Below are 24,165 nucleotides of genomic sequence, written 5' to 3' on the forward strand. Positions count from 1 at the left end.
TTTATCTTTTTTCCCCATCTGCTGGGACTCATAGCAAGCAGGGCTATACTGTGATTTTAAACTTGTTTTTAATGCAACAGTATTAATGGAAATATTTTAATCTTGGTGCATGATCATATTGAACCAAAAGCTCATGTTTCAGACTGCTGGGCATGCTCAGTTTCCAACTTTTCTATTCTTGTGTCAATATGACAGCAGCTCAGCATGGATTTCCTTATATGGTCATGTCAGGGCTAAGTCTGTGGAAGTCAGGTGAGGGGTAGCAAATCAAAAAGAAAGTGAGCAAAGCCACAGGAAGCCCCAGCTGCTTATTTCAGTCAGAGAATGAAGTGAGGGGCTTCATTAAGGGCAGTATAAGATAAACTGGATTTTTATTTTGAACTGGGATTCAACAGTAAAATGTGGAACAGGAAATGAGCACAATACATCGGCATAAGCGTGAACATAAAGTGCAGAAAAACACTTTATAAAAAATTACATAAAAATACTTTTGTTCCCGTAAAATGTCACTTTAAGTCTTTAAGGTACAAAATCAACAGGCAAAGTGAAGCACACTAATGAAGCGGAGAGAAGACTGGCTCCTTTCTTACTTCTGTGTTCCCACATCAATTCAGTTTGACTTCATAAACTTAAGTGAAAGAAGCAAGCTCATATTTATAGATGTGCTGCTACCAAAAAGAGGTTATTAAAATAAATATAAGTTGTGTCGAGTGAGTAAAAAACGATATATTTTAACAACACATCGGGCTGGCTTTTTTTTTTTTTTTTTTTACTATCCTCTCCTACTGCTGGTCCCCTGCCAACTCTGCAGCATATCTTCAATAAAAACAAAAGGAAGTCTAACTCTAAAGTCATAATGAAAGGGTGTAGGAACATCCCAAACTCATATCTGAGTGCATTCCTTCTTTAGTGTAACAATTCCTGCACTGTGTCTCCACCTCAAACACCACAGTTCACTCAGCCTCTCTCAGCTCACGCATTCGCACACGTATGCATTTTTGTTTTCATCTCTCATTGTCTGTCTGACACACACACACACACACACACACACACACACACACACACACTCTTCCTGTCTCTCTGTTTTCCTTTAGCAATTCCTGACAGGTGGACCTGCGGGGCCCATCTCAGCTGGCAGTAGGCTACATCTACCACTAAAACCTCTCCATCTGGGTCAAGTCAGAGAATAACAGGCCTCTGAGGAAGACGGAGACAAAAGATACATGCACACACACACACACACACACACACTCACAAAAACAGACACTGATTATAAATCAGTGTGCATGAATAATTTATGCATCTGCATTGAGAATGCACGCCCGTATCATGACAGGTGTTGATGAGTCTCAGTGTCGCGTCACCCGGTGTCCTTTATGTCAGCGTGTGTTGTGCATTTTTGAGTCTACATGTGCACATACAGTTGTGATAAAATCTGGAGCCTGGAGTCTCTTCACAGCACCCTAATTACACAGGATGGCAGGCGGCAGTGGCAGCATTTAGACCGTTTTCATACGCCGAATGGGTCCCCTGAAATTTTGCACACTTTCTTTCCTTCCTTCCTGAAGACAGCTTGGATTAATAGAGCTATACTGATGCAACACAGTAAAAACAGTTAAATAGCAGTCACAAAACTATGGAAGATGGAAATGGAAGAAGAAAATGTCCGTGAATTTTATGGACTCTTCCTCCAAGCCGGTAGCAGCTGACAAAGAATTCAAGAAATGAAATATAAAGAAACAGAAGTGGCGTCTCCATTTTAATGCTTCTCTAAGAAGAAAACGAATCATTAGAAGAGGGATGAACCATGACTGCACTTTTTTATGTGTTTGTCTTGTAACTGAATAAGTTAAACCATAAAGAGCATTTAGTGCAGTACAGGATGCAATGCATTAGTCAAAGTAAGAGCTTACTCTATAAAGTCAGTCGTTCCAGTTTATTCCCCTCGTCAATTAGAGACAGTATATTAATGATGGACATGAATTCTGTTCCCACAAAATCCTAATTGAGGATGCCTTAAAAGCAGCATTTTTGTGCATCTTCTTGATTATTCATAATGTCATGGTACATAATTTGCATGGGCATAATTTAAGGTAATTTAGGGTTAGAGACAATGGAGAAATGCATCTACCTTTTACATAAGTGTCCCCACTACTAGGTTAATATTATTTGCATACATATTTAAACACAAACACAATTTCCACTTTCTTGGGGCAGCTTAGAGAAGTATTAGAATTACTATTAGTGTTTGTTCCCTTTGTTCCTGCCTCCTTTACATGCAGGGGTGTGATTGCTTGAGTGCATTTTGTATGAATCAGAAACAGGGTAGTGCACTCAGAGAAGAAAGCTTACTACAGCACAAGACAATCTGGGCTGTCGTGTCGCAGGTGCTTTGACTTCTGTAACTATAATATTATGGTGCCTGCATCAAATTAAACATAACTGCTTTTGGATATAAAGGAAACAGCCAGCTGTCGTGGACAGGCTAACAGTCTTGCTAAGATTAAGGAAATGTACAAAGTTCAGAATCCTGGTGTTATACTATTAGCTCCAGGAAAACAAAGCACACAATATTTGAAGACCTGACGTGTATTTGGATCATACTCATGAACTTGTGGGAGCATCTAATAATATGGGAGGGAAAAGAAGAGAGAGACACTGAGCTGAGATGAAGCAGGCAAAGAAGAATCTGTAGAGTTAAAGCAGCCGTACAGAGTAAAGCTTATTTAATATCACTGTTTCTTTTGCACAAACTCTATTTAGCTTGATATTCATGTTTGTGTCAATGCCAGTTACATTATGCATTTCAATATAAAAGTTCAACAATGTTCTTATAATTTCTCACCTTTTTTTGCCCAAGAAATTATCTAGTCATAGTGCATCGCAAAGAATTGCAGGAAATGCAATTAAAAATTTCCTGCCAAATATATGTCGCCCCCATTTTCCAAATCAAACCTACACTTCTGCATCTGTGCTAGTGATAAAAGAAGTTGTGTAATCTGCACATCTACAAAACTTTCATCCACAAGACTAGAGATTGAACCCTGTGTGGAACTGCATTACTTTTTGGTTTTTGTGTTACTTTTTTTCTCACTGTTTCTCACCTAAGCTATTTGCTTAGGATCAGGAAATGATGGTGGTTGGGTATGAACAAACCATTTCACCATGTTAACCATGTTAGATGTTTATCCTCCATTGCCTAGAGAAAATACATTTCATGGACAATTTCTGAATTCAGATGTTTTCAGTCCCATTGTATAAAATCAAGCACGTAGCAATGCAGTCTGCAATGCAAAGTCAGTTGGTGAAATTTCTTCCCCCCCTAGATATTCCAGGATCAACTGTAAGCGGTATTATTGCAAAGCAGAACCATAGCAGTTTAGCCATGAAGTGGCGGACTATGTAAAGTTATACCTCGATCGTTGGCCAAGTCATTCCTGTTATACTTCTTTCAAGTCTACTTGAAATCTGCTGATGGTTGGTTTATTATAATGTAAATTCTCCACAGTCACGCCTACATCTACATGCTCACCATCTGATGATAAAATTTATGTCACTCAGACCTGAGCGAACTATAGAGGACTTGCATATTCATAAAGTATAATCCCAGCTTTACAGAGCGGGGTCGCTAAATGCCGAGGCACATAGTAAAAAGTTGCTAATGCTCTGCTGAGCTCGAAACCTCCTCTGGCATTAACATCAGCATAAAAAATGTGCACGGGGAGCTTCATGGCATGGGTTTCCATGGCTGAGCAGCTCCTGCTGGTGTAATGTGTACGTGGCCCAGTGGTTTTGTCCATATGGTGTTTGCTTCCCCTTGAACGTAATTGCAGTTTAGCTGAATGGGAATGTAATTTTCAGGAAACTATAATGGGTGAGCTTTATGCTTACAGTATAAGGCAGGAGCGCCAGAGCTGTGAAGTGGGGGCTGTAGCCATGCTGCAGTATCAGCTCACTCTGCTGTGAAATATGGCTGACATTATTGTGTGCAAACCACAATTATGTCTCGAGTCTATGACAAGTGACCACAGAGCACTAGTTGTTCAGTCAACTGTGGAATTTGAACTGGTGGACCCTGCCTCTAATGCCTCTATTTGCCCAAAACACAATTGCTGCAATGTCACACACAGTTCTAACCGTTTGCAGCAGAAAGAGATTGGCACCAGTGGAGGGAGAAGAGAGAGGAGCCTATTCGTGCTGCTTAACAATAGCTGAAAGAAGCACACAACCGTCATTTTGTATGTGTGGTCGTGCCTTGAATGGCATGGGTGAAGTTCTCATCAGCTATGATGTTATTATTATTGTGTAATCTCAGTGAGCCATTCCGGTTTTATTTTAGTACCAGACAGGATTACAATACACAGAAAAGGGTCTTTCTTCCTTTTTATTCTTAGTCCATTAAATATCTGTATACCTCCATGAACCTCAGTGTGTATACACCTGAATGTTTGCGGAACCAGAGGTGTTTTGGCAGGTACAACACAGTGTGCTATGTTATATCACAGGATTGCATATAAATAGCATGCCACTTCAGGAGCATTTCACGTGTCATGTCTGCACAGTTTAAGTTCTGCTATGGGAAATGACATGCATAAAGGTTAGGGTGATGCAAAATTATCTGGACATGTTATTTGATATGAGGGTGTGTGTTTAAATATTACCCTGCAGAAATGGTAGTGGGTTTTATCTACAAGAACACAACAGAATTGAGGACAATGCAGGGTTGACCTTTTTTTTTTTTTTTTTGTGGGCCACTGTCTGTTTTCACTGACTGTTAAAAACAGTTTTCTAAGCTTGACAGGCCTGCTGTGCCCAGTCAAGGTTGAGAATATAAGATTAGATAAGAGCTACTTTGTGGGAGGAATTTCCGGAACATTTTCTCTTTATGTACTTTTTTTTTTCCAGAAGTGAGAGCAAATTTTTTAACTTCTATACAAACAAGCAGCTTTCGTCTAACTGTTGTCTTTGATATTCTTTAAGCTTTTTAGATATTTACTGGCGTATATGGCATGGATGGTGCTGAAGAAAAAAATGGCACATCTTTGCGTTCCTTATTGTGTGTATCAGAGAAGCATGTTTTGATAGGTTTTACATTTATCTATTGCCATTTTTACATGAACTAATTCCAGGTGTACAAAATTATACTATTAACAAGAATTGTATAAAGATAATAAAACTGCAATGATTAATCTTGTTTTGTGCAGGAGTTCTCACCCACATCACAACAAAAGTCACCTCTTGAAACACATCAACCTCCTTGGGGTTTGAAACTAACATTCAGTAAAAGTAACGGTCTAATTTAAAGTGCTTTTTATTATAAATAATATGTAGCAACTCAACTCTGAATCCCCTTCTGAGAGGGAGGTTTAGCCTTTACCGTTTTCATAACCCAAACTTAGATGAGGGATGGACGGATGGATGGAGGGATGTTAGAGCTTGAAAATAAATTAATTAAATCAATGAAAAGTGATTCACAGCCTATCTGATGTGCTGTTTTTTGTTTTGTTTTTTTTAAAGTGGACTCACTAGTCTGACACGTTACCGACTGTAAAATCTGTATAGTGCAGATATAACAAGACGTGACAGCTAAATGAATCTTTATCTTAACCTATAAATCAAGAAATCTCTGTATGTATCTCGACAGCTGTTCTTCCGATCTGCTTTAAACCTGACAGGTTTATTGGTGGGGACCCGAGTAAGCGCAGCGGCAAATCTGAGATCACTGCAGTGTGAATGTTAAAGACTTAATTTATGAAATTCACCAAAAGCTAAAAACTAAAGTTTATATGGACAAATAAAATCTGGAGTGGTCATAAATGCAGGCGGATGAAAATACATCAAAGAACAGTTTTACTGGATTCATCACTGCTGCTTTCAATAAACACTCTCTCTCTCTCTCTGCAAAACAAAGCTTATCAGCCTGACATATAAAACTTGTGTGCAGATAATGAGTAAACACATAATGGCATTAATAAAGTGAAGATTATGAGCTTTGTATGAAAACAATAACTTGTTTGTTTGCCTGTTTGGCACAAAACGGTCAGCTGAGTAGTGTGTGTGTTCGTTCAGATGGTTACAGCCACACCAGATGGTGCTGATATCTGGAATGGTTTTTTGCATGGATGTGAGGCTTAATTTTTAGTTGAGCTGGTATTTGCTGATGTTCAGTTGTAGGAAATTTCGGTACTTGTGAGGTTTCCGTGCAAAGAATGAGAGATATGTGATATGATACGGTATGATATCTACATGTGGGCAAAAGTGGAAAAACTCATTTTCATAGATTGGCAAAGCCATACAGTGAGCAGAGACATCGGGAAGTATTTTTAATCAAACTGTTGCAGTTTCTCATTATCGTGCTTTTGTTTCTTATTACCTATTCATGAATTAAATATTTAATTAAGGCTGGTCTTACAGCAGAATGGATTTATAAATCACTGCCTGGCATCATGTACCTCTGAGTCTAGTTCATATTTGTGAACTTTAAGTTAGACTGCTTATAGGCTCAAGAAAAAAAAAATAACCTACACATCTAAACCAATCCCTGCTTGCAACAGAGCCAGGAACAGAGGCTGCTAATGGGCTAATTTCACTCCTAATGAGAGGATTAATTTGTCCATTATGGTCTGTGCGAGGAAAAAAAAAAGCTTGACAACTGGAAGGCAAAACTGAGCAGACAAACCCCCATTTTAGCCTGTGCACAACATTTTAATCATTTAATTAAATGGATGATAAGAAACTGCACTCACAAACTATGCAGTTTTGATTCTGTTATGTTGTTGTGGTTATTATAAATCTTCATTCCACTGATGTCCGTTTCCCCATTCCAATCAGTCACTGTGCCACCTCTTTCTCCCTCTCACTCGCCATCCCTCTTTCATCTGCTACAGGCAGTAATATTTATGGGCTGTCAGGGTCACAGGCTGTCACAGAGAGCATCTCATAAAACCTTTCACCGACGTCCTGCTGGCCCTACTGTAGTTATGTGATCGTAATGGAAAGTCTACATTTATGATGTGTATGTTCTCTTAGTGATTTGTGTGCATCGTTAGCTAGATATTTAAAGATGTGTGTTCATGTAAGGGAGGCTGGTGCCCTCATGACAGTGGGGTAGCTATGAGGTCTGTGTGTGTTCCTAGAAAACAACAATGTGAAGTGCTGAAAAGTTTCCCTTGGACTACTGGATTTATCCCTAGGAAGTCTTTGGCCATTAGCATGTCAACAAATGAGGTACACCCTTTCAGCGCTGTGAAAAAATATTGGCCCCTTCTTGATTTACTAGTTGTTTGCATATTTGTCACACTTAAATGTTTCAGCTCAAATATTTTTTTAGATTAGATGAAGATAACCCAAGTAAATACAAAAATGCACTTTTTAAATGATGATTTCATTTAATTAGGAAAAAAAAGTTATTCAAACCTACCGGGCCCTATGTGAAAAAAAATAATTGCCCCTAAACCTAATAACTGGTTGTGAAATCTAGCTAATGCTTGATTGCAGTCTTTCACAGTGCTGTGGAGGAACTTTGGCCCACTCTTCTTTGCAGAATAGCTTTAATTCAGCCACATTGGAGGGTTTTTGAGCTTAAAAACAAACAAACAAAAACAAAAACAAGAGCATCTCAATCAGATTTAAGTCCAGACTTTCACTAGGCCATTCCAAAAATTCTTTTTTTTGGAGCCATTCAGAGGTGGACTTGCTGGTGTGTTTTGGATCATTGTCCTGCTCCATAACACAAGTGCTCTTGAGCTCCATTTTCCTTCAGGATTTTCTGGTAGGGAGCAGAATTCATGGTTCCATCAATTACAACAAGTCGTCCAGGTCCTGAAGCAGCAAAGCAGCCCCAAACCATCACACTAACACCACCATGTTTGACTGTTGGTCTGATGGTTTTTTTGTTTTTTGTTTTTAATGAAATGCTGTGTTAGTTTTATGCCAGATGTAACGGGACTCAAACCTTCCAAAAAGTTCACCTTTTGTCTCATCAGTACACAGAATATTTTCCCAAAGACTTGGGAATCATCAAGATGTTTTTTGGCAATTGTGAGACGAGCCTTTGTGTTCTTTTTGGTCAGCAGTGGTTTTCTCCTTGGAACTCTCCCATGGATGCCATTTTTGCCCAGTCTCTGTCTTGTCCAATTATGAACTCTGACATTAGCTGAGGAGAGTGAGGCCTCCAGTTCTTTCGATGTTGTTCTGGGTTCTTTTGTGAACTCCTGGATCAGTCGTTGATGTCCTCTTGGAGTAATTTTGGTAGTCCAACCACTCCAAGGAAGTTTTTTCTATTTGTGGATAATGGCTCTCACTTACTCCGTTTCCATCACTGAGGCCATCGGGCCATGGCATGATGTGTTGCTTTCTGAGATCTTTGACCTACTTCACTTTGTCAGACAGGTTCTATTTAAGTGATTTCTGCCAGTAATCAGGCATGGATGTGGCTGTTGTGGAAAAATAAGTTGAGCCCTGAAACCAAACTGATTTTATGATGATTTATTGAAAGTAAGAATATAACCTTTGCAAAGCGATCAATACTGCACGAACAGTCTTTACACCAGCATTGACCAAAGAGCAAAATAACCACAGTTCCTTTATAGTGATTGTGTTGATACAGTCTTGTTCTGTTAGCTGTGGGGAGTTCAGTTTCCCACCACCATGTAACTTCAGCCTGACAATAAGTGCGTCATGGCCTTCGACACAACCTAAAAAGAAATTTGTTTTCTACTTCGCACACTTGGTCTTTGTACTAGAAAATTACAATTACATACCAGAGAGATACACAGAGGTTATTAGAGTTGAAAAACAAGTTTTCCATTACAGTGGCTAGTGAAATTTGGTTAATCAGTTAATTCATGATTTGACAAGAGGAGGCAATTACAGGGCCAGATAGGTTTGATTCAAATTTACTTGACTAACCTTAAACTTTGATGATCTTAAACATTTAACTGTGGCAAATATGCAAAAAACTAAGAAATCAGGAAGGGGTCAAATACTTTTTCCCAGCACAGTACATTTATCAAATTAAACTGTAGTAAAGTTCAACCACCAGGGACATCTGATCACGCACACCTAATTTTTTAGTTTCATTCACATTTGATTTTTTGTTTCAATTCAGCCCTGACAAATAGGGAAATGTTTATTTAAATGGAAATGGTGGTGTTGCACATACGATAGCTGATTGTGTGCACTGCTTGTTTATAGTTTGGTTTATATACTGCATATATTGCCGCTGATTGGTTAACAATCCTGACATACCCACCAAACAAGAAAACATACTTCAAACCCAGAATGTTTCACACTGTTTTGAGGAAAACAACCTGCAAACAGTAGCAAAATTTTGCTTTCCAGACTGAATGTGCTACTGCATAATCTTATCTGCACTCATGTTTTGAATGTAAAACACGCAACTATCTGTTATAAATAAACTGTTATAAATGATTTTATTGGTTGCTAGGGATCACTTAATCAGCTAAACCCCCAGTTACCTTGCTTCTTTTTTTCTTCTTTGTTTCACAGAAATATTCAGACACTATTTTCAGATGCCTCACTCTTGACTCAAAACCCTTAGCCTGTGTGCATAATTGTTTGCCTTTGGGTTTATTTGGAGAATACGAGTGGTAACAAGCTGTTGACAAAAGCTGTGGCAATGTTTGTGTGTGAACTAAATTGTAGAAAATGCTGCAGCTTAGCAGCTGTTTGTGATTCAAACCATACCCCCCTTTTCAGACTTTGTTTCTCTAAGAATATTACCAGACTTACTGGTTTGCATGTCTGTGTATGGTTTAAGGGAACTTACTGCCATTTGCCTCTGTCCTCAGCAAGTCCACCTCACACTGTCATTAAAAGGCCTACTAGGAAAATACAAAATAATGCGTTTACTTTTTTCCTTTCCCTAAAAGCTCAAAAATACAGAACACAATTCATATTGCAGAACATAAACTCTCCCGTCTGCCCACCAGCATGTTCATGATACAGTAGGAGCCTGTTAGCAGATGCAGAAACATTGCTAAATGGTGCAAAAAAAGCATAGTGAAAGGATATAATGGCAGGGTCTAATCAAGCTCAAATGTGAATGCTTGTTTGTAGTGTTGCAGGTCTGTAAAAGCAGGCAGCAGAGGAATTTTCACTTCCCTTGAATGAGGCTGGGAAAAAACACAAAACAAAAAAAAGCTATAGCTTCAGACTATCAGTGTAAAGGTTAATGGATGCATCGGAGAGTCAAACCACACCAAGAGCTGACGTGACTATCTTTGTGCAGATGAAACGATTGCCCTCTCGGACAGCTCTGTTTAGCCACAATAGCAGTTCTCAGTTCCATAAGTGCTCGTTGAGGCTATCCTTTGTGATAATTGAAGTATTCTCAAGGAGTCCAACAGTGTTCAGAGAGCTGAAAACCTGCTTAGTGTTAAACACTCTTGGGAATGTACAACAGCATCTCGCTTCCATTAAAAACAATGGAAAAAGGAAAAAAAAAAATGAGGCCAGCAGTGAAAAAAAGATTTTCCCAGAAGTAATGCTGCTTTAATATTCTCTGGGCATACAGTATAGGCCAGACACTCAGTGGTGTTAGGCTAAACCTTTGCGACTAGGGTGATTAATGCATTATGGTGGAAGGCAGCCATGAACAGGTCTGACAGTAATTCGATTCACAATGAAAACCCACTAGAATTGATCCCAAACTCAAACCAATTGGTGGGTTTGTCTAATGCAACCCACTAATACATTTACATAGTGTGTAATATTGCAAAATTACAGTAAGCTGATTTAGGAAATACAGAAAGTAAGAAATTGGTATGAGCACTGTTCTCCTTTTATCCCATAATAAGGTCAAAGTTTAACCAAGCATAATAAAACTGTGACTTTTAGCCACATTATTAAAGAGTATATGAGGCATGTGTGAACTCAATCAGTCTACAGTTATTTATTTACAGCACATTTGCTTAATAATTCTGCCTCTAAAACACAGCTTGAAGCTTTGCAAGACTTTTGTCAGTGTAGGGCTTTAAGCAAAATGCTAACGTCAGCATGCAAACATGGTCACAATGACAAGGCACAAAGGGATAAGTCATCAGAGTCAGTACATTCCATCCTCTAGGCATCACGGATGTCTGGGCCAAATTTTATGGCAAACCAAACAAAAGTTGCTGAGATATTACAGTTGGGGCCAAAGGGAAGGATGGACAAATTGCTAACGTGGCTTAAAAAAAAAAAAAAAACTTCATTTTAAAACAAATTCATATAAATTAGTTTACAGTTGCAAAATAACAAAGGAATAGCATGTTTAATCACTCATTGCTCTATGTTTCATGAATATGGATATATTTCTGTTGTTTTGACCAAAAACTGTGCCCACTTTAGAAAAAGGTCAATAGTCAGATAGTTGCAGTACACGCAGGCAAAGTCAGTGACACGGTGAAGCACTCAGACCGCAGTACATCCCTGCTCCAAGCCAGTGTGCTCTCACCAGAGGACAACTTGCCCTTCAATTCTTATGGAAACATGAACATAAAGTAGCTGCACATGTAGTACTGTGTTACCCCCTGACACCTCACAAGTGCAGTGACCGTTTCGCCTCTAGACTAGACTGTCTCTCCATTATTTAAACTCTTTCATGCTACAATTCAGTCCAGAGAAGCCACCACGGCGTAAATACTGCTTTATTTTTATGAATGAACCAGACAAACTGAACTAAAATCTGTGTAGCGGTTTACACATTTGCTTGGCAAGCGAAAGGTTGCTGGTTTAATTCCAGTCAGAGATTCTACGGTGGCCCTGAAAGGTCAAACGCACTGCAGCTTACGAAAACAACAAATAGAAGAACACTGCAAAAGCACACAAAACACAACGCAAGTTGACTAAAACACAACTGAAATAGACAAAACGCTGCAAAACGTTTTCCTACTTCCATCTGAGTTTCATTCAAATTCTTTTGTGTTCTGTGTGTTTTTGCAGCATTCTTCTGGTGTTTTCTTAAGCTGCAGTGTGTTTGACATCTCAGGGCCACTATACAAATCCCCTTTGGCGTTGTGTCTAGAAGGTTATCTAACATAACATTTTCCAAATCAAACATGTGGAGCTACCTACCAAAAGTAACTTCTTTGTAATACACCTATATTGTGCATATTGCTTGTAGTTTGCATGGAAGACAGCAACTTCTCTGCCAGCTGCTTGCTGAGTGGTGGTGGACCTATATGACACAAACTGGAAATGGAGAGCATTCACCTTCAAAGTAAAAGTTGCAGCTTTTGAAATAGGTTGCAGCTGTAGGGTGCAACTTTTAATTTGAAGTTGAGTGTTCTCTGTTCCCGGAGTCTTCCAAGTGAACCACAGTCGAGTGCAGCTATCTGCAACCAAAGCAATCACAAGGAGGATTTTGGTTCAGCACGCTCTTTAAGACCTAGCAGTCAGCAACCACTCACCAACCAGATGGAGAATGCACATTTTCCCCTAGAAACCAGAGCTTGCCAGTCTAGACCAGTCTATATGTCTGTGTGAGCGAGGCCTAAAGTAACTTGAGTGTGACATCAACCGTCTTGCTTAGCCAAAAACAGATAATTGCGTTAAAAAAAGCAGTGCGATTAAATATGATGATGTGTTTACTGGACAGGAAGCTCACTGATTAAAAAGTAATTATGCATTAAAAATGCATGAGTTGTGGGTACTGTATACACTTACACCATAAACAAACCTGTAACACCAACAGAGCAACAATAGCTGTAAAAGTTCAGAGACAAATACTCTGTGCCAGACTATCACAGTGTTGTTTTCTGACAGGGCAAACAAGGGCTTACTGCCCTCTAACTCATTCTCTGTCTTTCTGCCTCTCTCTCTAAACACATAATCCATCACAGTCACAAACAGCGGAAGACTGCAGGTAGACTTGTCTGTCTCCTTGCTCTGAGTGATGTGGAATAAATCTGCCATAGCTTTAATGCAATAAACTAGAGTGAGTAAAAAAGTGGCTAGAAAATGTTTATCGCTTGTTTTAGATAAGGTGGAATAAAGGGGATTTCCTTCAATCGTATGTTTCTCATTCCACGGAGTGCAATATTTTAACAATTTTTTTTTTTTTTTGTGGCATTTACATGAGATGCTAAAGGCTAGACAGAATTTTTCATTCAACACATCTCCCGTCCTCACAATAGTGCACCTGTTTTTCCATTCTGACATACAAACGTCCCGTCTCCAACCATCCAAGCACTGCACAGCGTCATGCACTGACTTTACTGCAATGTGTCAGAGCTGAAGATAACACACGAGTGTCTCTCTCTGTCTCTTTCATCTTCTCTGCTTATAGCTCATATCTGCCTTTCTAGTACTTACATTTGTTATAAACACAAAGATATTTTTTAATCTGCAACTATGTTTTTGTTCACGACAATTTCACTAAATAACAACTGAATAGAAAATAGAAACCCTGTATTCACTTGACGCCACTCTTATATCTGTCTGTTCAATAAATCGTTGCGGATTAGCTTAGGTTAGACTCACTCTTGTGTGACCAACCAATGATGATTTTTTAAAATCATTTTTCATGTATTAACCACTTATTTACTATCATTTGGGCTTGACTTAAATAAGTCCTCCCTGGCTCTCAGGTTCTAATACCCCATGAACTGATTTCTATAAAGCATTTTCAGACAAACATGCTCTGTGGAGGTCCTCTAGGAACTATATATACACACACTGACAACTTCATTAGGTACACTTTCTAGTACTTAGGAAGGCAACAGTCCAATCAGCTTGCAGCAGACTGGGCATTTTTCTCTGACTTCTGGCATCAACAAGGTTTTTTCACCAAGAGAACTGCCGCTCACTGGATAGTTTCTCTTTTTTGGAACATTTGATCCCTAGAGATGCTTGTGCAGAAAATACTCAGACCTGCCCGTCTGGCACCAACAACCATGCCACATTCAAAGTTATTTAAATCACTTCTCCTCATTCTGATGCTCAGTTTGAACTTCAGCAGGTCATCTTGACCATGTCTGCATGCCTAAATGGATTTGCTGCCATGTGATTGGCCGATCAGATATTTGTGTTAATGAATGGTTGAGCAGATGTATGTAATAAAGTGTGCAGGCATTCATAGGCTGCCCTCTCCCCTCCCTGATGGACATCTACACCTCCCGCTGCCTCAGCAGAGCCAAAAATCAAAGACAGCTCACACCCTGGCTTTGAACTGTTCGACCTGCTGCCCTCTGGCAGGCGCTACAGGTGCATCAAAGCCAGAACAAACAGACTTAAGAACAGTTTCTTCGCCAAAGCAATAACCACCATGAACTCACACACTCACCCACTAACTGTGCAATACCCACATCTCTGCAATATTTATATTATTCATACTGAACAATTTCTATAACTCCTATATTGTGCAATATCCAATATTCATTCACCAAATGCAATACTTACCATCCTCATTATTATATGTATATACTTATTTTGTTTTTTACAATGTATATATTTTTATGAATTCTGTTTTATTTTCTGCATTTTTTTAGAAGTTCTATTTTATATTTTAGAAAGTGTGACTTCCTAAAGCATAGCACTGAACAGGAGTGGGCCTCCAATCTCATTGTCCATTCTGTATAATGACAGTAAAGGCATTCTATTCTATTCTGTTTGCAATTGTTTGCAATTGTCCCCCTAAGTGAAGTAATACATAGCCCATATTTGGTAATTCAATGCCACCACCTACTATGGTCCTTAAATTTCTTGTAATCTTGTTTCTGCCTCTTCATTATCTCTCTACACTTTGCTATGTGTGTGATACCTAGTAGCAAGTTGAAGGCAAGTACTACCAAATATACTTCTACATTTCCTCTGTCACATATTATAGGCTTAATATAGCCGTGGTTTTACTGTCACTTCATTTCTCCGTATTTGAAAACATATGCGGTAGTAGGAACTAGAAAACGTCATATTAATGGAGTTCTACGATGATCCCTGGTTCCTGCCACGGAGAATAAGTAGCGATGCCACCTCTAACAGTTACTACAGCCACGAAAAACCAATTGAAATTCATTTTTCGAGATAAACAAAAGAATTTTGCATTTATACTCAGCTCATGCTTTTCCCTCTCTACCTTTTCTTCTCTTTCGCTACTGCACCAACAACTAACATTAGCTTAAAGTAGAGTCCACTAACACTGAAACAATCAGCTCCATGCAATCATAAGAAGGTTTTATCTAGCGTCTGTCTGGCCAAACAGGTGTTAGGGTTAACACTGGCAGGGTCAGTTGGTGGTAGGAGAGACCTTTGATTTAAAGAATCAAAACCAAATGACTCCGAGCTGGTTCTCTTTCTACTGGACAGATTACTGCTGAGCATGTAAAACATAGTGTAAAAATGGTGTGTTTAATATATTTAATATCTCTAATGTTCTTCTTTTGTCCAATCAACTGTTCAAGACTTAATGGAAGAATACTTTGATAACAAAAAAGCTGCAGATTAATCCTATCTCAGCTGAATATTTGAGAAATCAAAGAATTGTTCCGCAGAGCAAAATCCCAAACTTCCCAGATCATTTGATTATCCCATGGACCTTGTGTTAGGAGACCAATCTGGCAGAAGTCAGCTGAGAAACCCAAGTATTTAACAGATATGTCTAAACAGTCTGGAGAAACTCCAGCCATTACAAATCACGATGCAGACCATGGCCACCCACAGTTGGCAGATGGGATGGCGCATTGTTGCCAGGCCTGAGCTTGTCCAGCCGGTGTATTAGTCACCTGCCAGTCATCACTGGGTCCAGGCCAGAAATGGAAAAGCTCGCCTGTCAGAACTGAACACGGGATGCTACAGTAACAGTCTTAAAAGCAAGGAATTACGGACGGATCACCTCCCTCAAGACAGAAAGCAGGGACCATGAACCGACACCCCTGTACACTAGCATGCACAGATTATTCTAGTAAATTGGCCACGCTTTTTAAGAAAACAGACATAAGAAGACTTAACTCTTTTACAGTCCACAAAGTGTGACTGATTTCTATGAACACCTCAGTGATGGAAGATGGAGGGGAGGGAAATGTGAAGCGAGGATGCAGATATAAGCAGCAGGGAAGCAAGGTGATAAAACCAAAGAGAGAGAGACAAGTCGTATGCAGTGAGCAGGGGGAGGGGTGCAGGTGATCTGGGTAAAGCTGCAGAAATGAGATGAGATTATTTATGGCATTAAGAGAGCATGAAATAGAATTGGACAGGGGCTTCTAGTATGAGCTGTACCCCAATCCTGATCTCTACTTTAAAGGACAGATACACACATACAGGTAAAGGGACCATGACAGTCATCTAGTGGCTTCTAGACTCTGTTAAAGCAGACAAAAGGCTTCCTGAAACTTATCATTCAGATGTAAAGCAATACTGTGCACGTGCACTGTGCGTTATTTTGTTTTAGCTAAGAGGAGCTTCTTGGTGTCTGCAATGCAGAAACAGAAGTGACACCTTCAGTGTTTGGAGTGACTGGAAAAATATTGTTGGTGATGATGAATCATACATTGGCTGAATGATGAGTCAGGCTATTATTTAGATTTGATTTGAGCATTTGAAAGGATTCCACATCTCATTATTTCCTTCTTTCTTGTCTTTGTTAGCGAAACAAAAAGACAAGAAAAAGGTGGCATTTATTTTTGATCCTGCAGAAATGTAATATTTCCTATCTTTTCAAAAACATTCATACATTATAAATATAATGGGTTTTACATTTATCTTATTCTTAAGTGTGAAATTTGTGACACTGCGACAAATACATGTAGCTGTCGTCTTATGCTGCGGTCTGAGTTCAGAAATCACAAATGTTTGGACTGAGTCACACAGTACAGCATTTTTTCTGCACAGGCTTGGACAAGAAAAGTGAAAAAAAGACTTCTAACTAACTTTGGTCAAGATGTTTTCAGGTCAGCGGCTGTGAAAACGCACAACACTGGAGCAGGGATCCAGGGATTTTCAAACAGACAACATGAACATGCACCAAAGTTGAAACTGTGTTCTCTGACAGTTCCAGTTTCTAAGGCTGCAAAGCTGCAAAGTGCTACCAGCAAGAAGGTGTGGAGTCACTGACTCTGTCACGATGTACTAATAAGTTGAGATGGCAGTGTTAAGTCTCTTTTTGGCACCTTGAGTGATAATACTAAATATGTGAGGAAGTTTCATTAGCTGACAAATCTCAAACATCTCAACATGCTTGAAATGTGTTGCTTGCCACTGTGTCACAGACAGAATACCAGTTGAGTGCTTCCTCTCTAGTTTTTGCATAGTTTCCCGTTTTGCTTTGGGACCTGTTATTGGATTAAAAAGGCTCCACTGTAAACAGCGTGTAGAGGGTCTTCCAGGTCGTTCCAAACTAGGATAGTCTTCCTTGTTTAAGATCACTTTTCTCCTGTACAAATCTGTTACTTCACCACCAGCAACGCCTCCCAAACCAAGACATTTCTCACAAAAGGTCTTCTTACTGGCCCAAACACCTCAAACCTTTATCCATCAGTCCTTCACTCTCTGTGTTCTTTTAACCATCTCAATCTTTTCCTTTCAGTGGCCAGCTCTTCACTGGCTTTTTTTCATGCGCAGTTCTGCCCAGAAGGCCAGCATCCCACACTGAGACTGCTGTTTTGCAGGTACCATTTAGGAACTGTAATGTGTGCGTGTTTGAGAAACACACACATCACAGACTCTGATGTACTTTGTCCTTTGGCTCAGCTGTGCACCAGGGCCTCCCACCTATCTTTCTATTCTGGTTTAAGTCAGAGTGCTGTTCTGTAAAGGGTAGTGTGAAGTTGTATGAATTCTTATTTGTTCGGTAATTTCCAGCATGGAACCGCCTTAATTTCTTAGAAAAAAAACACAATTTTTGTCATTTTCAGATTACCTGAACCACAGAGGATGGACATTGAACTTACAGATGTATTGCTTTTTTAATTAGCAACACAATTTTCAGCTGTGCAAATATGATCAGACACACTTTTTACAAGATAAACTAGCATTTGTGTCACTAGAATACATGACTGATTATCGCTGTATTTCTATGTAGCTGTTCCATTAACAATGATTTATGATCCATTAATCACTAATTGTTTACAACAAGTTTGATCAGCTTAATATATAATTAAATAATGGTCTTTTCCCTTTCAAAATCAGGGACTTCTCATGCATGTTATGAATGTTTCAAATGTTGCTGTACCAGTAATTAGACAAAACACCCACTTTGGCTATTGGCCATACTGAAATGGAAGCTGTATTAACTAAACTATTTTTACTCATGGTTTTATGTCACTGAACACACAAACATTTAAAAAGATGCAACAACTCAATTTACAATTAATTCTCTTCAACAAAGCAGAAAACTTAATTCTGTGTTTCACTAACACTGTTAGCAGCTGAGAGTCACTGCATTCAAGGGAAATAAGATGGAAGATGAAGAAAAGCAACTCCGGGATGCTCCAAAATAACTTGTAACCAGCAGAGGAGCTGTGTCTGCTGTCTGGAGGTCTTTGGAGTTTTATAGCATGTGGGGCTCAGAGATCCTCCACATTTCCAACCTAGTGTTGTTACATCAAACTGAAAGCATTTTATTTATGTTTTTTTTTTTTTAATTATTGTATTCAATTGTTTATCTGTTATATAGATTATACTTCTGACAGAATAATCAGCCAGTGTAAACCAGCGTAAAGGTTACCTTATGCAAAGTAGAACCAACAAATAAAAAAACCTAAACACTACAATGATACAAATCTTTGCCGCTCTGCACTACTTTCTGTGAATTCAAAATGGGTCTGATTTGCTTACAGAAATGCCTTATTCTCTGTCAAGATTGTGATGTGTTTACTTGTCTACATGTGGTGACCCTAACAGGGGAGGACATCATGTAACCATTATCACAATAAAAGGCTCCCTCTGAGGTACAGTCTCTTTGTTCAGAGTTGTCAGGTTAGCGGCTCTGTGTGGGCGTTCAGAGGACACTCACCACAAGAGAGAGCGGCCTCTTCCATGACACCACTCCGATGAGACCAGAGAGCAGAACCTGGGAGAAAAAAACACAAACAAAACAGATACAATAAGAGGAGATAGTGGAATATATGAAATCACAGCACATGTATTTATTAAATCATGTCTGTGCAGTAGAAATGTTGTGCATTCATTAACCATCATTCCTACTGCATCATTCCCACTGATACAGGTGATGACACTTTGTTTGGGGCAGTAATACCGATGAATTGTAGTCACAGATTATTCAGATTATTTACAACAGCTCCAACAAAGCTCAGTCATAATCAGGGACATTAACTGTCTGTCTGTTGTAGTGTTTTGAAACATAATGAGCTTTTCTGTATTGTGCACAAATGTGATGAAACGCTTTGAAAATTTTGAATTTCAAAAGCTATTCTAATATGTTTCTGGTTTCCAGTGTGACTCACTCCACTACACACAGGAAACCGTGCTCTTGCTACTCATTTGACTGAGCTGCTGTTAGCGGTTGAAATGAGAGAAAAAGGTTGTTTGCTTTCACTAAAACTTCATTAAAACTTTGTAACACATAACAGCTGTCAAAGATTTACTTGAGGCTAATTTTGGTGAACAACAGAGTAAGAAAGAAAATGTAAAAAGTCATCACACAAAAACCCACAAAAATTATGACAAGCCTTATTAGAATGTAATTCAGTGAAATTTCTCAGTGAGTTCAGGATGTTTTGCACCTCTGCGCTGCTATGAGGAACTTTGAAAAGGTGTGAGCTGATCTGATGTCATGGTTGCTGAAGATAAATAAAAATGCATATACAGCCAATGTCCAGTTTATGTGGTACACCTGTACAGTCTGAGGTTTCAGAGCCACAGATCAGTGGACAATCCTCTGGCAACCACTGGTCACTAGGGAAAAATGTGTATTCCCTGACCGGTTGGCAAGTGGTTGCTGACAGGCGCTGCACCAAAAATCTCCTTGCGATTGCTTTCATCACTAGCAGCTTGCCATGGTTGCCCATATTCTGCATGGAAGACACAGACTTGTCTGCAAACACTTGCCAACCACTTTCAGACTTTTAATGAAAGTTCAGAAAACGAGACCTTACTGCTGCAACAAACATGGTTCAAAAGGCAGAATTTTTATTTTGAACGTGAATGTTCTCCACTTCCGGTTTGCATCGCACTTTTTTACAGTTTCACTACCATACTGTAGGTTTCAGAAAACCTTTTGCCTCTCATCTGAGAGTGGGGGCTGTCTCTTTTGGAGGTGGTCCTGAGGGTTGTTAACCCACTATTGATCAGTTGAGTTGTCACATGACACAAGGTGTGAAAAAACAGCATGGGTCATTACCACCACCAGACCAGCAGGTGAAACCTCTGTGACATATTACCCCACCCCACTATCATGTGAGGCATTGAGGTCACCTGAGGCAAGGTGTGAGTGGGGGTTGAAATGCTTGCTACCTGGGACTGTCCACCAGCTGTTTTAGAACTGAGGAAGCCTCTTGGATGACAGATGAAACATCTTCAAAAACCTAAAGAAGTCCAGCTCACTTCTTTTCAAGCTCTCAAGACTCAGGATCTGGACTGAGTCTGACTGAGAACCCAGACAAACAATATAGAGTGATCTACAACTTCTGAGTAGCATACATATGGATATTAATTTTATTTAGTTATGCACAAAAGGCCAAGAATGTGGTGGTAAAGTGCACACTGTGTCTTGGAAACGACTATCCACTGTTGTTAACGCAATGTCCAATCTGTGCAAGCATCTGCACAGACAGCAGGCCAACACAAAGCCAGCAGTGAAGAACCCAGAATAATGTTGAAGTTTAGTGTATGCCAAAGCCCAAAACAACAACTAAAGTTTGAAGCTTGAGAGAAAAAAAAAAAAAAAAAAAAAAAATCAGCAATGAGCCCTCAGACTTGTTGCACTGAAGCCCTCAATTCTACCTTTACCCATTTCTACAAGAGAATCTTTATGGCTACAACATTTTTCTGTAAGCTGTTTCTGGGCCGGTTTCCAACTTTGCCTTTGGTTTTGTACTAAAACTAACACGAGCAAGAAACAAACAAAAAGAAAGACCTTGTGTGTGTCCTTAATTAAGAAAGGGATTTGTGTCAGTGTGTGACTGCCTGGTTCATGGTCAGCCCATACTGGCGCTTCTCCTAATAGGTGTCACCACTCAGGATAAAAAAAAAAAGCCTCTGCATCAGTGCTGTTACAAAAAAAAAAAAAAAGTCTCTTCTTTTTAACCTGCTGCAGCATCTCGCTCTGTATAATCTGAGAATCTTTGTGCTCCCGTGCTGACATATCACTGAAATGGAGGTAAACACAGGCTCAATCGTTTGCTCATGTCTTCGATCCAGCCACACCGCATCCGCCAGGTTACAAAAATCGAGAAGTGCTGCTCAACACCAAAGTGTGCACACACCAGCAGTTGTGATGTCACTTTAAGCACACAAGGGCAACAACGGTGAGCATAAATCAGTTTAAAGTTTATTGTTTGCAGCTAATTATACGACAATACATCTCAAGCCATGTTGTGGAGCAACACAAAAGTAATGTGTGCAACAAATTAGTTTCTACAGAGAGTAAAAAAGTAATGTAATGCATTACTTTAAAAAAAATGTATATGTATGTATATTACTTACTTAAAAGTATATTTTTTTAAGTAGTGACCCCAACAGTGTTGATACAGACCAGCACATAACTTAACAATGACCTTTTTAATGTGTACATTACAGAAGCTACACACTTCAAAAAGGCACAGCCATAATGGTGTCTCTTATAAGTTAAACAGGTCGTCCATTCATGATGGACGATGATTAAATTCTTGGCTCCTGTCAAAGCTGCAAGTTATCGGTGTGCGTGTGTGTGTGTGCTGTGTGCGTGCGCTGTGTGTGTGCGCTGTGTGCGTGTAAGTGAGTGAGCAGGCCTGTATGCATAAAATAAATGATCAGTGAGACAATACTGAACCACAGTAAACCTGTACATTGTTGTATGCACTATGCAGAGTTCTGTAGTGGCAGCTGGTGTCTAGTGATTTAAGGGTAAAGGAAGCAGTATAAGATTCAGCATCTCTCTATAATCAGCAGTGAAGTGGATTGTTTTAAATTTGAGGTTTGTAAAAAAGGTTTTCAGAGTGAATATCTATTTAACTGAATTCCAAAAACGTGTGTATAACGTATTGTTTAGATTTGCATAGACAGCGTGAGTCAGAGGAGGACGATCAAAGGAATTGTGCTCTCATGAAATGCACACATCAAGGTAGAGGTGATGAATACAAATTCACGAAAACAGGCAACCCTTCCACTAAACACCAGTAGACAGCTGTAGGAAATATCACTCTCACTTCCCCATGACCATCAGCACTGTGTTCCTAACCTGTCATGTTTTTCCTTCCTTTGCAGGTCATACTAAAAATGCAGCATGTTGCGTTGCTGCCACAACTTCATCAAAGTGTCTCCCAGGAGCTTCAGTTTCTTCCATTAGCACCAATTTTCTTTTAAATTTTGAGCTCCATCTACCTGGAACCAGTTACCCCGAAGTCTCTGCTGCAATGAAACAATTGTTTTGTGATGTCTGTTTTTTTCCCCCTCTATTCCCATCTGCTATTGATGTGCCTTTCTGACTTAAACCCAAGTAATCCTGCCTTTTTAAATGAGATGCCTGATTAAACCAAGCAGATTTAAACACTCACACACATGCGCGCATCATTTTCTTCACACTTCACTCTAGGTGTGGGCTTAATTTTATACAGCGCATGTAACTGTAGGTGTGAGTTTGCACATCAAAATGTGTGCGTGAACAAAGGGTACTGATAGCCTTTGGCTCTCTATTTGTCCATGGCCTCGCTCTCTGCCTTTCACCCTTCTTCACCCTCCATTTAACACCACCATGCTCTCCCCTTTTCCCCATTCATGCTGTGCTCCTTTCCCTCTGTCCACTCCACCTTCTCTCTCTAAGTTTTGCCACCTTTCCCTTTCCAGTTTCTCCCTGTATCACACTCCATCGCTGTCTTTCTTGCTGCTGCTGCTCTGCGCCCACACAGTCGCACTACATTTCTGCACTTACACATTCGCGTTCACTAAGCTCCATCCAGACTTCTCATTTCTCTTCCCCTCTCCATCTTGTTCCACTTTCTACTAAATCTTCTACTTCTGCGCTCACCTTCATACCCACAGGAACCGGCATACGGGATGTCAATATTTCATTTGAGCACACGCTCACACAGACACACATATTTTTTTTTTTTTTTATTTCTTGTGCTTATAAACAGATTCCACAAAAAATAATTTAATAAAAATACAAAATAAAGACTCAGTGGCAGTGCACAAAGAACTCAGTTATCTACAAACTTGTATCTAACATTGGCATCTTTGCATAATTGGCAAGAATGCACGACATGCCAGCTACATTAGACTTTCTGTTGTATTGGACAGTAAGTTCAGAGTTTTCAAAAGATTAGATACAAATAATTTCCATCCTCAAATTTAGAAGGTAAGGCTTTACGATTAGAGGCTAAGAACGGGGCCACAATCTACTTTGACATTTGTGTGTGTGTTTTAAAACTAGCTCCTAACTTGATTTAATACCTCAGCATTATCTTAAGGCGACTAAGAGCATAAACTCCTAATGAGGTCTTATTCTAAGCATCATGTTCACAATGTAAGTTACTGTATGCACTGTAAAAAAAAAAAAAAAAACTGCCGTTCAACAGAATTTATTCAATAGATTTTAAAGAATTTTTCTGTCATTTTGAAATGTGAAAAATCAATTAAAAAAAAAAAAAAAAAAGGACGGTGAATGTGAAAAAAATGACCTGTGAATAAACATGATTTTTTCATTTTCTTTTCCATTATTTTTCCACACAATGGGACTGTAAAAATACAGTCACAAGTGTAACATTATTTCACGAATATGTCATGTTAATTTAAAGATAAAACAATAAAATTCTAGTTTATTGATGTAAATACATATCTGAAATCTGATGGCTCCTTTCGATGTGGAGGAATAGCAGCTTTACTGAGCCCCCCCACCTCAATTTTTTAACATTGTGGTCACACTTAAAAGTAAATAGATGATAAAGCACAGTGTGCACTGTGTCCGTCTCTCAGTCAGCTCCACCCCTCCTTTGTGGTGGCTGGTTTCCAAAAGCCCAGATTTGCCCCGCCAAAATGTCCAACTTTAAAGAGGTAGTCCTCAGATCCCAATAG

At 39.3% G+C, this 24,165-nt stretch overlaps 1 protein-coding gene across 2 annotated transcripts in view; it reads right to left on the reverse strand.

The window, feature by feature from the left end:
• The window catches only part of fam189a1 (family with sequence similarity 189 member A1), a 113,114-nt gene that overhangs the window by 41,718 nt on the left and 47,231 nt on the right, over positions 1-24,165 (reverse strand). For both annotated transcript variants that reach the window (XM_030726095.1, XM_030726094.1), the window contains exon 2: positions 18,950-19,006. In XM_030726095.1, the coding sequence (XP_030581955.1) occupies positions 18,950-19,006 (57 nt within the window). The remainder of the gene's footprint in view (positions 1-18,949; positions 19,007-24,165) is intronic.

Source organism: Archocentrus centrarchus, chromosome 3 (assembly GCF_007364275.1).
Source record: "Archocentrus centrarchus isolate MPI-CPG fArcCen1 chromosome 3, fArcCen1, whole genome shotgun sequence".
Classification (NCBI taxonomy): domain Eukaryota; kingdom Metazoa; phylum Chordata; class Actinopteri; order Cichliformes; family Cichlidae; genus Archocentrus; species Archocentrus centrarchus.